We start from the raw sequence: 12,825 nt of genomic DNA, 5'->3' as shown, positions 1-12,825 counted from the left end.
CAAACCCTTCTAGAATTAACAAACATGGCTACGAAATGGCCAAGATTCAAGCAGCTTACTGTCTAATGGAGAAGATATGTCCATAGGTAATTACACAAAGCAGAACTGAGCACGTCCCACGTAGGTGCTCCTCCACATTTCTAAGTCCACTTACATATATAGTATCATATCATTTGATCCTTTTAGCTACCCTATTAGGTATTAAGATTGTTTCCATCTACTAAAGAAGTGTTAAATAACTCACCTTAGGTCACACAAAAGTAAGTCTGACACGAGAACCCATGAAATAAACCACAGCGTTATAATGCCTCCCAGCAGAGTTGACCTTTACTGAATGAACCCTTGGTGTGTAAGAAGTCTGAGCACCTGCAATGCAGAACCTCACTGAATCCTCCAAATGGGCTCAAGCCTCGGTTCCCTGGAACATGGAGGCAGCAGCAAGACTTACACGCGAGTGCTTTACTGGGAGATACGATCCCAGGGTAGTGAGAGCGAGGGAAGATGCACTGTTATGACCCATTGGACATGCTGGCGGAGGTGGTGGCCAGCACCCAGCAAGTGGCCAGAAGCCCAAATGCACATCTAGCTGGAGGAGTGTGAGATGTCTTCACAGACACATCTGTAAAGCCCATGAGACAGGTACTATTGTTATCATCATCATCTCACAAGAAACCAGACTCCTCGCCAAGAGGGGAATTATAAAACCAATCAATAAGTCTGTGCATAAAAATGCAATACTAACCATAGAAGTCAGACTGTTTCCCAGTGAGTCAGTCAAGTTGGATCATTTTTTAAATATTCTGATACAGTCAAAGGAAGACTTATCTACCAGAAGAAGTTCTAGTCACCCACGGAAGCATCAATACAAAGAATCCCAAAGCTCAAAGTTAACAGCTTCCACCTGAGCACTGTCCGGGCTGTCTCCACCTTCCAGGCTCAGGCACTGGAATCGGGAGACAGACACAGGAGGCAGCAGGCAGGAGATTTCTGTGTGCTGGTGGCTTTTGTGAAGCCACACCCAAGGTGACATGGATGCATGGAGGGCAGGTGAGCCTGATGTCAGGAGGCATGTGGTTATTCTAACTCCCACCTTTCTCATTAAATGCCTCCCCGGCAGCTCTCTGGCCACCATGTTGCTGGAGTCCAGCCCCAAGAATGCATGGCTACCTCTGTCACATTCCCCACTGTGTTCCAACATTTTGCAACCAGCACACAGTAGGTCCTCATACGCTGGAACTGAATAGGCAATGCTTTGATCACCTTGTCCATGTGACAGTTACAATTTTCACTGTATTACGGTGAACCATAAGAAAGTGCCACTTCTAGTGAGTCAAATGGTGGTTTCAAATGGTTCAATCCATATATTGATATTTTGTCATTTCGGCTCAAAGAGGTCTTACTTAGTGTGAGATAATCTTTTACGACATGACCTCTTAAGGACTGAGAACAGGAGGAGTCTCTTAGATGACACTGCTCCACTAATCTCAGTTTCATTTAGTGGTGACTAATTTCTTTACAATGGATAAGATCTAAAAGAAAGCAATGAGCAGAAGCTAGAGAAAGAAGAACTTATCTCCAGTGTCTAATAGTGGAAGAAATTTCAAAGAGAAGATAGCAGGGGCTTAAAAGATGGTTGGGAAGCTTGACAACAGACATGAAGAACTGAGGGGCGGTCAAGACAGCACAGGGGAAAGACTAGAGGCAGGACAGGCCACGGGATGACCCAGGTAACTGAATGATCACGTGTGCTCGGAGGACAGGGTCTACAGGGAAAGGCAACGAGAGAGATGATGTGGGGGGGTGGCTGAGGCCAGATTATACTTGGCCTCAAATGCTAATCTAAAGCACTAACAAACGGATTCCTTAAGGGCCATGAGATGATGGAGAAGATCATCTGGTCCTGGGCAAAGTGAACCAGAGAACAGAGACAAGGGGCCAGCAAGGCAGCGCTCGTGACAGGCTCTGATGGAGACACTACAACAAACTAAGGTGAAAATCTCCTTTGTCAGGTAAAAGTGAGGAATAACCACTAGAAAGACACAACTGACTCAGATTCATCAGCTAAGCCAGCCCCATGCAGCCACACAATCATCAGCTGCCTCACTTTCATCCTTCACTTACAGATGGATTACTATTGCCAAGCTCCGAATTCATTCAACCCTAATAGCAAGCGTATGAGGTATATATTATTATTTCCGTTTTGTAGATGAAGAAGCTAAAAAAAAAAAAAGGTGTGTGCAGGGTCACAAATCTCTTAAAGAGTTAGTACTAGGTCCCCAGGATTCACTAATTTGAAAGCCTCCGACTGACAAAGCTGAGGACATTCAGACAGATCTAGTTTTAGGGAAAACAGTGCAGGGCCACGAGAAGGGGCAAGACACTCAGGGCCCACGTCCGAAGTGGCCCGAGGAGAAGTGCAGCTGCTGTGGCGACTCCGCACAGGTCCCCTGCCAGTCCTACCTTGCTTTCTCCTTCGATGACAAACACAGGCACGGCAGTGGCAGGCCAGCGGTGTTTGGCTGGTAGGGGTTTGTCACAATTCCACAGAACTATGATCTGAAAGGAAGAGAGAATCATCAGATGACTTGGTAAGGATGTACTTAGAAAGGCCTCCAGCCCAGGGTTTCTTCTCATAGAGGGACAGGGACAGAGAGAGAGAGAGACAAGGTGGACATCCAAGCAAGGCAGAACAGCACACCTCAAAACTGATTTTATTTGTTTAAAAGACTTTATTTATTTTTCAGAGAGTGAGGAAGGGAGGGAGAAAGAACGGGAGAGAAACATAGATGTTCAAGAGAAACATCAATCAGCTGCCTTTCACATGCTCTTAACTGGGGACCTGGCCCGCAACCCAGCCACGGTGCCTTGACGGGGAATCGAACCAGCAACCTTTCAGTTCACAGGCTGGCGCTCAATCCACTGACCCACGTCAGCCAGGGCCAAAACTGATTTTAAAGTGAGTCCACTCCCATGCAACCTTCCAAACCTGATCATTTCAACAAGAGAGAGAGAGGACAAAAAGAAGAACCTAAAAAAATTTACGCCGAGGTGGCTGGAGGAAAGGGGGGAGGAAAACAGTAATTTCAGGGTCACTGGATCTTAATAAAGCGATTTTCCTTCTTTCTTTTTCTTTTGTTTTGATCTGAATGAGCAGCTCTTGATTTTTTAATTTTTTTAATGAATCTGTTTTTAAATTGATTTTCTGAATCCTGGTAGAGGTGAGGGAGAGAACACCACCGACCAAACTAAATAAAAGTGGATACTGAACACCTGCTATGAACCTGCACGCACCGGGCCACGTGGGAGAAATAAAACTACTCAAGACAGAACTAGCACGAGCTCGTTTTCTATTCTCCAGAATGGCTGCTAGTTTTATGTGACTTTATAATTTCTGATCAATGTGTTTCATTCAAAATTGTATACTTGTGAATTATTTACCATATTTCTTTCCTTGTTTGTAAACCAGCTACTATAAGCTAATTTGCAAATCAGAAAAACCAGTTAATAACAGCGTATGGGAGAGAGACTGATTTGCAAAATATTGTCAGTACCAACTTAATTTTCTGTTCCCAATGTCATTGGTCATGATCACTGTGGCGGGGAAGCTGATGTCTCCTGACAGCAATGAGTCTGTCTCTTTGGTTAAAACTTAATTTGCTGGGTCCTCCCAGTGGCACTCCTTTTTAAAATTTATTTATTTACTTTTAGAGAGAGGGAAAGGGAGAGAAAAAGAGAAGGAGGGAAACATCAATGTGCAAGATACACATCGATTGGTTGCCTCTTGCACGCCCCCAACTGGGGACTTGGCCTGCAACCCAGGCATGTACCCTGACTAGGAATTGAACCGGTGACATGACATTCTGGTTTGTAGGCTGGCGCTCAATCCACTGAGCCACACCAGCTAGGGCCCAGTAGCATTTCTGATACTACTTTATCACTCTGACATTTAAAAACAAAATAACGTGCTTGTATATTCTTTTAAAAATATGTTGTTATATATATATATCTTTTAATCCGACCCCAGTGCAAAGATCTCTTCGCTACCCACCCATTACCGGTGCCAGATGTCACCTCCAAGCACCTCTAGGTTGATGAAAAAGGCATAACAAGGTATGACGAATGAAACGGGAGGAACAGGACATGGGACGTGATGTTTAATGAGTCCCGGAGAGCAACGTGTGTAGCAGTAGGTAAGGGGTGCGTGTCTCTAGTCCACTGCGCAGGAGCAGGCAGGTTAACCCCCACTCACCTGGGCACAATACTGGGATTTGGCTGCGGCCATGAGAAGTTTCAACACTGGCTGGGACTGAGAGACGAGGGGCGTCACTGCATGGATGACTGCAGTGAATTTGGAGGGGGGCTTTAAACCTGCAACAGAAAGGGGAGAGGAGCCTAATGAAGCGCTAAAAACGAGAGGGAGAAAACTACTGGTCCTTGCTCCGACTCCTCACCCTGGAGCTAATGTTCCCTTCTAGCATATTTTTCCTTAGCCTCCTGGGTCCTGACAGAACAAAAACAAGGTGAAAAGCTGCTGGTTAACTGCTGCCTGAGTCTAGAGTCCTGGAAAAGTTACAGCTCAATGTCCCTTTCCAGGTTTTTCCTTTGGTATCCCTTTCCTCCCTTGGGGATGCACCTTTGATCTTCCTTCTGCTTTGTAGGCACCCAAAGTCTAATCACACACACACACACACACACACACACACACGCACCCCACTCTCAACTCGTAAAGGGTCTACCCTAGTTACTTACATCTTAATATGGGTTTAAGTAAAGGCGCTCTCTCCCAGGGTGTTTGCATGTGTCTTAATCTTAATTATGTGGTTAATAACAACTAGCAAGTGGTAGAAGTTAAAAGAATAGCACCGAGAGCCTGACTAAGGTTTGGACAGCACTTTGTTATCACTTACTGGTGATGGAATCTTGGAAAAATTACTTAGCCCTCCATGCTTCAACAGTTGTGAAACGGGGTGGATAATAACAGTAGCAACCATACGGGCTTTTATGAGAATTCAATTCCATGAGCTAATGCATACAAAGTGCTTAGAACAGGACCTAGCAAACAGAAGGGGTCGGTCTTTGGTAGCTGCTGGCATCACCACCACCACCATTGTTATCATTCTGGGATGGAAGAATCTTGTTTATGCAGCAGCAACAGAGTTGACAGAAAAGTGTGTGACCCAGACCTCGGCCAAGTGTGTGCTGGGAACCCTGAGAGACAAGGGTAGCATAACTGTGCAAAGCTGTCACCAAAGAGAAAGTGAGATGGCCTCTCCCGGCACAAGTATTCTTGTAAGAACTCACTATGAAATTGGAAACCAGTTTTTAAAAGTTTTGTATTTTTTTTAAGATTTTATTTATTTATTTTTAGAGAGAGGGGGAGGGGGGGAGAGAGAGAGAGGGAAAGAAACATTAATGTGTGGTTGCCTCTCATGTGCCCCCTACTGGGGATCCGGCCTGCAACCCAGGCATGTGCCCTGACTGGGAATCGAACCAGCAACCCTTTGCTTCCAAGTCCATGTTCAATCCACTGAACCACACCAGTCAGGGTTAAACAACATTTTAAAACATCACTGGTTTAGATCCACTGATTTCTCATTTTAGTAGCTTGCATGTGAACAAGAGTGCAGGAACATTTAAGTTATAAGATTTGATGCTGATGTGATAAAGGTAAGAATCAGATTATGTATATTAAGGGATTATATGAATGTTTGTAGAGCAAATTATATCATACCATTAGCACTTTAATTGCATATTAGAAAGAAGCTAACTTTCCCACTATCAAGATACACATTCAAGATTTTGTCAAGTAAGAAGAATAAAGACGATGGAGGGGTTTGCTGTTTAACAGTGGGGGCAAGTCACTGCTTTTTAATTTTTTTCTAATAGATTGAGGAGCATCACTCTACACTTCTAATGTGCTAACTCCAAATGAAGATATTAATGCTCCATAAGAAATATACAGAAATTGTATTGCTACCCAGTGTAGACCCGTCACTGATCTTGATACAATCTCCATGACACGGTTGGACTGGATTCGAGGGTTCTTTGTCACTGGCTGCTACCTCAGGCCACAGGTTTTTAGGGTACTTCTTATCAGCTAAACATATATACAACTCAAAAGAGGGGGAGGGAGTTATGAGAGAATATCAGCATTGGGTAGGAAAATCTGAGAATCTCTTTGCCTCACCAACTTGAAAGGTGCTTTCCTGTCCCAGGGTTCTCAGATTTGGAACTGAATGGTGGGCAATGTCCAAGATGTTATACGGGAGCAACTGTGCCCCAAGTACAAAAATACCTATGACAGTCACGGCAGCGTGTTGGAGACCTTTGTCCCTCTGCCCATGTCCTTTTGCCCCATTCATATTAAACTAAAATCTGCCCGAGAGCAGATGTTGTGTCTGATTTGACTCTTCTATCACCTAGCATTTCATTAACGTAGAGAGATATTATAAGATTATATTATTATATTATAAGAGAAGCATAATAAATGTTGAATGAGTGATACATATCTCCCTTGTCGAATATTCTTAGATCTTTCTCCTTTCCCTTTATTAATTCAGTTTTTCTTTGGTATGAGATAGAGAAGTTGGGATTATGAAAATAATATTAGGGTGAGATTTTCTAGCTCCATTTTCCACATGAGACTTAAAATTATGGGTAACCCACTGCCATGTTCCAAATGGGGAGCCTATTTCTTAAAAAGAATTGACTCTGCAAAATGTGAAACATAGCTGCTCAGACAAGAAAGGCATTTTTCATTCTTTTTCACTTTGCCATGCTCTGCAGGATTTACGATTCTTGACCTTGATACACCCTTTCTGACGGGGCTCGGTCAGCAATCTCTCTCCAGGGCGGGCGGTCAGAGAGACCCCGATCCAGAACAGAAAAATCAAGGGGCTTTGATTCGGGGCATCGTGAGGCTACACAAGGGCGGTGAGTACCCTGGAAGGGGCAGGCTTACCTAAGTTAGCATAGTAGTAAGGAAAATCTCCCAGATAAGGTGAATACTGCGGTAGCACGAACAATCCTCCAGGATGTTTGTTCCATATTAAACTGTTCCGTGATATGTGCTTGAATATTCTGTCCTGAATAATCTGGAAAACAGAAACAGCACATGGAGACGATGACGGTACCTGGTAAGGGCTGCGCTCAGTCCTACCGGAGGGATGAAGAAACTCAAAGGAGCGAATCTACGCTCCCCCCACAACCCCGCAGCCTGCCGATTCTCCGCCGATAAAAGTGTCTGAACACAAAGAGAGGACTGAGCAATGGGAAAAAAAGAAAGATGAAATACGGCTGACCAAATTTCCTGACTAGACTTCAGTTTAGCCACCCACACTACCTCGTCTTTCTGTAATCAGAAGTCAAGTCCACGCTCATTTCAAGTGTGTGGCATGGTTTCCTGGACAGATGAGCATCTACAGTGGGTCTGCATCCACCCCCAGGCGGATCTGGCCTCGTGCACAGAGGAGTCAGTGCAGACCCTGTGAAGACCAGGCCAAAGGCATGTGCAAGGTATGGCCCATTCCGGGAGCTGTGGCGGCTTTGATCTGTGGCTTTAATTCAGGAGGCAGATACATGTGCTTATCATATTTCATTTTCCTTTCAAAGTCAACCACTGGACTTTAGGGTATGGGTTAGCTGAAGTTTTCTTGAATTTCATCTCAAAGAGTAGTGAGGTAAGAATTATTTAAAATACCCTACATAATAGGACAAGAGCCATGGCATATGAAGACTAATAATAAGCTAGATCATTAGTTTCTCTGGACTTTGGGACCTTGCAGATCATTAAATTCTACACTTCGAGCCAGGCATTCTCCCATCCTGGACCATTTGTCAGGCAAATGTGATTAATCCACTTTACAGATTTCTCTCCGTGACTTTCAAAGTCTTGTAATTATACCAACCACTCATTAAGATATGATTTGGCAAATAATTAACTTGATACAGAATTTCGAGTTTTCAGCAATGTTTTTTCTTCTACTTAAAAAAAAAAGAAAGCCTGTCATACATCTCAAGAGATTTAAAACCTAAATCATCATTTTCCAGCTCCTCATTTTATGCAATGTGATTTTAAGTACAGACCATTTTAAATGCAGTTTTATTATTTGCTAAGGTTATTAACACCCTCATCTCATCCCACACAGTGACTAGACAAGTAATAAAGTGAGCTACAGTATTTATCTTTGCAAACCTTATCATGTTTATATTTCTTAATAAGGAAGGAAAAAAAGGAGCAAAGAGAAAGTTTCTGTATTTTCTCTTTCCCCCAGATCAAAATGGCTAATTTTATATGTCTGGGGAGAGGTCTGTAACAGGGTGGAGATCTCAGGAATCTAGCTAATATATTAATGTTTCCTCTTTGTGGTATAGCAGAGTTAAAATGCTGTTGTTAAGCATTAATTATGGAAAAGTGTTATGGTTGTGAAGGGTTGTTACATGGCTGGCAATTTCACTTTGTACACCATGTATTTCAGTTTGTTTTCTTAAAATAATTCATCCAAATCCACTACCTATTTAGTTTCCTTTATAGTTTCTCATTCCTCCATTTTTTGCTTTCCAAATTTATGTACCTCGCAGCACACGGTCATTGAAACGAGTTTGGTATCAAGACACAGAGTAAAGTGACACTAGACAGCATCATGAATCTGACCTCCCTACAAAGTGACATGGAATGCAGACATGGGACTCACAGCAGGTCTCTGGCTGGCATGCTTCCCACTGTCATAGACTTTTTTTGGTTGAGTATCACAACATCATTATCATTTTAATTCGAGGATACAGTAATGTATTACAGTACTTCTGAAACACCAATGAGCATAGGATATTCTCTTCAGATGGATCTTAACAGGAAGATATCAGCAAATGTATGAAAGCAAGAGCAAATGTTCAATTTAAACTGGGTCAAGCAACTGGCCACCTTGATGACTCACTTTCCTCATTTGTAATAAACAATAAAATACCACAGCAATAATAACAACCTCTCAGGGTTGTTAGGGAGAGTAGTGTAAGCTTTAACACTTAAAATCTGAGTTGCTTTTGCCATTAATAAGAAAATCTCATTCCTGTGTTCATTTTCTAGGCACAGATTTCTCCATTTTCACACAGCTGTAACATCATAGACATTATGTATTATAGACATCTTTCCATATTACTAACAGTTCTCATGGTTTACTTCTTTAAAAAGACCAACAAGAGTACACATTTTTCTATGCAAAGCAATGAACACATTTGTGAATTAAATTTCTCCACATTTAAGATTGCTTCTTTAAGATTTTGTCAAAGAGTATGGACACCTTTAAGGCTGTTCATTTTACTGCCAAATGTCTTTCTAAAAAGTTTGTGTCAACTTGCCTTCTCAAAACTTCGAAAGAGTGTGGCTCTCATGTCACCAAAGAGAAAGGTCATTTTGTCCCTCTCCTAACATCCCATTCTCCCCATCACTACACTGGACAGCTCCCAGAATCCTTTCAGGGCATTTGGGACCCACATGTATTGCTGTGAAAGGAGATATTACATTCGGAGGTTTGATACAACTTGGACTATAAAGAAAATCAACACATACATAGACACAAACATATACACATATTTATTATTATAGTCCCAAATAGCACCCTCAATAAGAATATTGTTTCCTATTAGTGTGAATTCAAAGGGAAGAATGACAGCCTCATTTTTCTTTTTTTCTGTCTTATCTTTAAAAAAAAAATAATAGACTACTGATTACAGGTTACAGTCACTCCGTGTGGCTCTGACGTGGTCTCTTGACCAACGCAGTGTTACCGAACACACACAGTGCCACCATATGTCACCTCACTCCAAGCCAAACCAACTTTCTATTTCCATTATCTCATTGATTTTAAGATCTCATGGTACAATAGCATCAGTGAGACTGTGGTTTAAATGTGCATGGTTAGAGAACTGAAGAGAAAAATAAAGAATGAAGACTTTACAAAAATCCACTAAAAATGTGCTTTCCGAGCTAACATTAGCTGGTTTCATGTATTATTACAATCTCATGCCCTTTTTCTTTTTTTCGCTCACCCTGATTCCGACTGAGCTCCTATGGGTCAATCCTCTGTGCCAGGGAACTCTTGTACAGTATTCTCACAAATAATGGAATTCAGGGAGGGACACTGTCGACAGCATTTTATTATTGTTCCCATCACTCCTTGTCAATTTGCACACACAAAAGGACAAAGCTCCAAAGGGCTTAGCTCTTATTAAATAGCTCTTTAATTCTGAGATGCAGAATAAGGAAACTTCAGTCACACTGGAAATACTATACTAGTTGAATCCCAAATATGACAGAGTGCCGCACAATAGAATGTACTAACGACATGACCCTGGCATTGAGAAGGGAATGAGGTGTGTGCTGTTTCCAATTGTGTCTAAGTACTACCTACGACTTTAATGCTCATAATCTCCAAACCTAAGTAATCCCTTTCTCATGGCCTAGAATACAGAAGGCAAGGAGGAAAGTCTCTGAGTGCAGAACCACCGGAAGCCAGGGGCCCTCAAATCTCTGTTGTCTATAGTAACTCTGAACTACCCTCAGACCTTTGGGGCTGCAGCAGGGACTGAAGGACTTGTATTATCTACCTTCTAAGCCAAGTGGGTATCATTATTATGAATTAGTTAAATACTTCTTACAAACAGATTGGCTTTGTTTATTTGTGTTACATGGATGGCACTTTCTGCCAGTCTCTGTTTTTCTATTTACATTGGATTTCTGGGTTATCTGAGTTCTGAATTAAAAAGGGAAACTAGATGGTATCTCTCATGCAATTCAGTTACGAAGTCAGACTGTTCCAACCTGATCTTGAGACTATATAAGGGGATTTGACAGTTGCTATAAATCTGAATGAAGTACATGGTTCCCAGTGTTTTCAAAACAACTGTGAGGCTAAAGAACCACAGGGCTTAAATCCAAGGGGAAGGAGACATTTCCAGAGATGAAACAGCTTGACCTAAGTTCCTGTTCTGATGAATATAACACATCCAACTGTTATTACAGGATAATCGAGCACTGTTAACTTAATAGGCCCATGACCAGATCTACGCAATAAACCACACTCAAAAGAAATGTAATTAATGAGATTCCAGTTTTCATCTGGCAAATTAGTGAAGTTGTGTGTGTGTGTGTTTTAATTATGATCCGTAAGGCTGACAAGCACGCAGTAAGCGAGAGTCTCCCCCAGAAGGCATGTGAGAGTCTAGGTGGATGCAGCCTTTCCGAAGACTAATTTGACAGTACGTAGCACGAGCCTCAGAAACGCCTGGACTCTTCGGATGAGTGATCTCACTTCCTGGACTCCATACTAGAGAAGTAGAGGTGTCGTCTAAGACACACGTAGGAAGTCCTTGTTTAAATAAAGAATTCGTATCTATATCTATAAACATAAATAATTAGAAATAGCCGTAACTGTCAATAATAACAGAGTGGTTAAATAAATACAGGCTCGCAGCAGAGGACAGCATGCAGAGTAAAGAATGAAAAGTGAGGCCATGCAGTCTGGGTGTATGAGAGTAGATGGCTGATAAGGCAAAACGAAAAGGCTAGAAACAGAGCCAAAGAGGCATGAGTGGCACGTGAGAGCACCAACGAAATACATCGAGACAACTACACCATAATTTGTCAAAAAAAAAAAAAGTCAGGTTTTTCCCCAATGCAGGTCATATATAAAAGTAAATTGGATTGAAGAGCTCAACATAAAAAAATTAACTTTGAAAGTACTAGAAAAATAGAAGTAATTATATGTGTATAAAAAGAGAATTGTGGTTGGAAAGTTCTTTTTAACCCTAAGAAATAGAAAAGATTGCTCAATCATCAACCAAATACAAAGGTGTACTAGGAATTAGGGAAAGATATTTGCAATAAGAGGCAAAAAGTTAGTATTTTTTAACATAATAAGGTCTTAAAACTTAATGAGAAAAGGTGGGACAACTTGGTGGCCATTTCCATTTCTTTCTTTATGAGTTTCCTGACCAAGAAATATATGAAAAATATATTTCATTCTTACTAATACCCTAAGAAATATAAGTTAAGAAAATAATAATATGTCATTTTTAAAGATATAATGCCCAATATTGGTAAAAGTGAAAAAATACTAAACTCAAAACAGGTCCTCTCATTTTAGCTGGGAGAAATATAAGTTATTTCCATTCTATTACAGAAAAATTGACAATTCACTTTAGAAATCCTAACATTTGTCATATTCTTGAACCAAATCTTCGAATTCAAGGAATTTTTCCTAAGGAAGTAATCTTGAACCTGCCCAGCAATTTTGTGCTATGACTATTTGCTTTAATGGTGTACATAAAATAAAAAGTCAAAAACAATAGTAATAGGTTCGAATCAGAGATTCATTAAAGAAATTAAATTATATAAATGGAGTATTATACAGTCATTAAAATAATTACAGAAAAATCTAAGAATATGAGAAAATATTAACAATATATTTTTAAGCTGAAAAAATACAAAGTACAGAAAGATTCCTTTTCAAATAAAAAATATTTTATTTATAAATAAACATATTTATACATTGGCATAGAAAAGAACTACCATATGTATTTATCTGTACATGTCAATAGCAATTTTGCATGGGTAAGTTATTTTATCTTATAAGTATTTTCCATTATTTTCTAAAATAAATTGCACTTCTTTGATAAGAAAGCACTATTATTCCAAAAAGAAAAAGAAGAAAATGACACTCAATGCTCCTTAAGAAGGGCCTAGGAAAGGTCTTCTAAAGAGGGCAGGATCAAAGAAAAGAAAAGTAGCACCTATTACATATTCAAATCTGCTGCTATGAACAGCAGACT

The 12,825-nt window shown here is 40.8% G+C and overlaps 1 protein-coding gene across 1 annotated transcript in view; it reads right to left on the bottom strand.

The window, feature by feature from the left end:
* The window catches only part of EXT1 (exostosin glycosyltransferase 1), a 264,668-nt gene that overhangs the window by 13,339 nt on the left and 238,504 nt on the right, over positions 1 to 12,825 (bottom strand). The window contains exons 5-7 of the mRNA XM_037148789.2: positions 6,962 to 7,094; positions 4,250 to 4,368; positions 2,461 to 2,556 (exon numbers count right to left, since the gene is read on the bottom strand). Of these exons, the coding sequence (XP_037004684.2) occupies positions 2,461 to 2,556; positions 4,250 to 4,368; positions 6,962 to 7,094 (348 nt within the window). The remainder of the gene's footprint in view (positions 1 to 2,460; positions 2,557 to 4,249; positions 4,369 to 6,961; positions 7,095 to 12,825) is intronic.

The sequence above is a fragment of the Artibeus jamaicensis genome, unplaced genomic scaffold (assembly GCF_021234435.1).
Source record: "Artibeus jamaicensis isolate MK-2021 breed Jamaican fruit bat unplaced genomic scaffold, CSHL_Jam_final scaffold_916, whole genome shotgun sequence".
In the NCBI taxonomy this organism is placed as follows: domain Eukaryota; kingdom Metazoa; phylum Chordata; class Mammalia; order Chiroptera; family Phyllostomidae; genus Artibeus; species Artibeus jamaicensis.
The sequence above is the reverse complement of the archived record's forward strand: the minus strand, read 5'-3'. Positions and strand labels throughout refer to the sequence as shown.